The sequence below is a fragment of the Gastrolobium bilobum genome, unplaced genomic scaffold (genome assembly GCF_033153095.1).
Source record: "Gastrolobium bilobum isolate Gb01-03AN ecotype WA unplaced genomic scaffold, APGP_CSIRO_Gbil_v1 utg47102, whole genome shotgun sequence".
Lineage (NCBI taxonomy): Eukaryota > Viridiplantae > Streptophyta > Magnoliopsida > Fabales > Fabaceae > Gastrolobium > Gastrolobium bilobum.
The window spans coordinates 113,730-118,007 of record NW_026899897.1 but is presented as its reverse complement, the minus strand read 5'-3'; the positions used below and the strand labels follow the sequence as shown (position 1 = coordinate 118,007).

The 4,278-nt window shown below is 34.6% G+C and overlaps 1 protein-coding gene across 1 annotated transcript; it reads right to left on the bottom strand.

Annotated features, from left to right (window-relative positions):
* Positions 1-436: 436 nt before the first annotated feature.
* On the bottom strand, positions 437-3,497 carry LOC133294117 (cytochrome P450 714C2-like). Its single transcript, XM_061492773.1, has 5 exons — positions 3,197-3,497; positions 2,688-2,914; positions 2,352-2,602; positions 1,898-2,252; positions 437-1,060 (listed from the first exon to the last, which is right to left on the bottom strand). Exons 1-5 carry the CDS (start codon positions 3,483-3,485, stop codon positions 623-625), a joined length of 1,560 nt encoding a protein of 519 aa, XP_061348757.1. The 5' UTR covers positions 3,486-3,497; the 3' UTR covers positions 437-622.
* Between the last annotated feature and the right edge of the window lie 781 nt (positions 3,498-4,278).

Genomic DNA, 4,278 nt, shown 5'->3' with positions numbered 1-4,278 from the left:
TCTCTTTCTAATTCTTGATTGATGTTACTGGGTTGGTTTGAACTTGCAATAATTTTCTGCGTTGTTTCAGAGACAAAATTTAATTTGTTACGGAAATTAGAGGAATGGCTTCATCTAAACCCATCACATTATTTTTGACACACTTTTGCAAGTCACAGAACAATAAACTGCAACATATTATATTTTTTTTTTTAAACCACACAAGTTATAGTCTATGTGCAACAATCCTTATCTTTATGCGGAAAATCTTTACATTGTTTTTGGTTGTTTAGTAAAACTGTGCAATAAACTATTGTACACCATTCCTCGTCATCATAATATAAAATGTCAAAGCATCCCATTATAATTTCTTTGGTATGAATTAGATACTTTGAGCTTATCAGTTCAATAAAAATATGAAAAGAAATTTATCAAATAGCATGTCATATCTTGGGATATAACAAACAGGTGCAAGAAGTACAAAGATGAATAGCAAGTTCTTTTGTTGCTTATTTTGGACAAAAGAAAATAAGAGACAAGTGAAACAACATTAAGCAATGCATAGGTGAGTGAGTGCATACCAAGTCCTATCTAACCTCCACCAAAATGCTATATCTTTTATCACTTCATAGAACTACAATTCTCAAGGAACAATTGGTAACTTTTTCACCAAGAGATGGACTCCATGCTCAGGCTCCAAGAGCAACGATATAGCAGGTGAATGAATGTATTTAGGAGAGAGGGTGAAAGAGAATTTAGACAAAATGAGAGCTATCAGCATCTTAAGTTCAGCCATAGCCAAGTTCTGTCCAAGACACACTCGTGGGCCAGCACCAAAGGGCATATACAAGTGTGGCAGGTTACAAGCACCCATTGTTCCATTGGCAAACCTTTCTGGGTTGAATTTGTAGGCATCAGCTCCCCATACATCTGGATTTGTATGTAAAGTTAACACCATTGTCCAAAGGTTAACGCCCTTGGGGACATCAATGTCCCCAAATTTCATGTCCTTGAAGGCTTCCCTTGACATCACAGATACAGGGGGATAAAGCCGCAATGATTCATGAATAACCATGGTCAGCTGCCACAACAAGTGCAAGTTATGGTTTTTGGTTGTCAGAAATATAATATAAAATTATTCATATATTTTTATCTAACAATTTAAGTTTTTGGGAGAGTCTGTTCGCGACATAGTTATCTAAAGCTCTATGATTGTCCCCGTTATTTTTCTAATAAAAAGATGAATTTAGCATAAGATAGGTAAACCTGCTTTTCAGAAATGGAATTTATAAAAACGTGGACAGAATTGATCATAAACAGTTTTTTGGTCAATTCATGTGTATGATCCACTCAATTATTTTAAATTCTTGGTGACAAAATGACACTTAACATGAAACCAACCTGAAGTCACACCAAGATGGGTCCAATTTCATCTTCATTTCCAAAAGTCTCAACACCCCACTATAAGAGAAAATGACTTATGTTGACTTAAGGACCATGCCATGCCATCGATTATAAAGTCTAAATGGATTTTGAGTGGGGGAATATGTTTTAAATATAACCTTTTGAGTTCCTAACAAAAAATACAGTCTTCACTTCCGTTCCTTACAAAAAAGAAGAAGCCATATTAATCCTTTTTTAGGGACTAAATTGGGTCTTCGTCAAATTTCTGAGCAACAACATTTTTAAAAAACTAGAATTGTAAAGGGATCAAAAATTGATTTTTTTTTCTGTAAGAGACGAAAGTGGAGACTATTTTTTTATTAGGGACACAAAGGAGCTTTACTCTATAATATAAAACCATATAACAAGTTAAACTTTTGGGAGAATTGGTTCTTGACGGTAGTATTTTGCAATTTATTCTCAAATGCCTTCAAAAAACAGTATACACTGTAATTGGCTGCCTAATGATCCTTACCTGCTTCATCTTATAAAGCATATCAGAATCTGGTATTCTACCCTTGCAAATTTCTAGTACCTCAGCACGAACACGATCCTGCCAATTTTGATTTGAGGCCAACAACATAAGGCACCATGTAGCAGAAACTGCAGTTGTCTCATAGCCTGCCAAGTATATATTCTTGCAGTTATCAACAATAAAGCGGTCACTGGCCTCTTGAGTGAGATTACTTTTATTAGCACCTTCAAGAACCATTTGCAGCAGGTCCTTTTCAAAAGTAGTGTCCTTTCTTTCCTTAACCCCTTGGAGTATCAAATTTCTCACCTCCTTTTCTAATGACCATGCTTTTCTATTGCTCTTTGTTGGCAGGTATCTGTAACATGTAGAAGTGAATCAATCATTAATTCAATAATGAAAAGGACTAGTTATTTTGATGCTGTGAACTTTACAAAAGGCAAAAACTCTTTTGTACCTCATGCCAGGGACCACCCTTTTGGACATATTTTTCCATGACATGAGCTCTAGGAGAGCTCCAAGTTTCAAGAAAATTTCTTCCCCCTTTGAATAATTGCTTCCAAAGCATGCCCTTGCAATAACATTCCCAGAGAAACTTCTCATGTATTCATCAATTTTTATATCGGCAACTCCACCTTCTGCCTCTATTCTACTACTCCACAAGTTTAGCAGAGACATAGAAGACTCACTAATTATATTCATCATTCCCTTTGGATGACATAAGGAAAAACTCATTGTAAGTTAAGAGGCCAATATAAATTTCAACATGGAGCAAGCTTAGAACATTATGTACCTTAACCTTGTCCATGTATAGTTCTGGAGCTAGGATCTTTCTTTGATGGGCCCATATAGTTCCATTTGAAGTTAAAACGCCCTGACCCAGCATAGGCCCTAGTTGTTTCTGCTGATATGAAGGCTTCCCCAAGTCCAAGGATGTGCATGTGTTGATATCTCTCACTATGTCAGGTTGGTTCACACACAATATTTGTATGTTTCCAAGAGAAAACATAAATACTTGACCTGTATGTATACACAAAATATTAGAAGCATGGTCATTCTCAAACAACAACCAAGCCACATCCTAATAGGTGAGTCAGCTACATGGATGAATCACACCATTGGGCATGGTTCTCAAATCAGTCAAAATCTTCTACATCAGTGTTGAAATTAGTCCTCATACTAGCAAAAATATAATTCTTATCTAACTTACACTTAAAATTATAAGTATTTTATTTCTACTAGTGCCCCACCAATTTGAAGTTCTAAAATGATGCAGAAAATTATATGGTGAAAGAAACATACCATATTGCTCCCTCCATTTCTCAAATAGGGGGAGAACATAAGCAGCACAGTTGTGAGAGGAATTGGATTCAATAGAAGAATTATTTGCAGTGATACGTTGAGCTTTCTTTATCTCCCTAATATTTCCAAGTAGTATAGTTGGAGGTGGACCATTGATACCTTGCTTCCTTAGCTTAGAGCGAAGCTTATTTGGCTTCTCCACCAAGACATTATACAAATGAAACAACAACACAACAAAACCCAGAAACACAATGGACATGAAAAACTGGGAATCAAATTGGAGCTGCATGGCCAAATAACACCACCTTATCTAATGATTTGGGGTTTGAAGGGAATTGCATATAGCATTCTCCAACTTTTGATAACTTTATTATTTATCTATAGTAATACTTGAAGTAGTTATATTGGAATCTGCTTAGCTAAATTAAATAAATGAAATTAAAAAAAAGAGAGAGTTGACACTTGAATGCGCAAATTTATAATATTATCTTTCAATTCATGCTATGGATACATTATTGCTAGTTTGAAAAAGTAAAAATTGGGCCAAGGGAACCATGCCACTTGTTGTGTGGAGATTCTCTCGTCATTAAATTGCATGTGACTAGTGAGAGTAACCAAACTGCTACGCACAAGGAAAATTACTTAAAAATAAGTGCTTATTATACCCCACGACCACTAGTATGATAAATTATACTTTTCTTAATTATGCTTTGTACATTATTCAAATGGTTACGGAACTAGAGAGATTAACATGAATAGGGGAAATCAAATCCTAATAAATTTCATTATATTAAATATATGGTTTTTGAAACTAAATAATAGAAATCCATAAAATTTTAAAATAAATAAATAAATTAGTTCTTAATTTTTTACATTCCAAACACTCAACCATTATATATATTGGTTGGCCTGCAATATGGAAAAACAAGTTTAGCGTAGTTAAGCTGCACTTCAAATTAGTAACCATTTCTTCTTTTCCAAGTATTTCCAAGTATATTTTATTTTGTATTTGACTTGGATAGATTCTTAATTGCGTCTACTCATGTGCAACTATTCGTACGATCTGGGAAGTAGTCAAATAA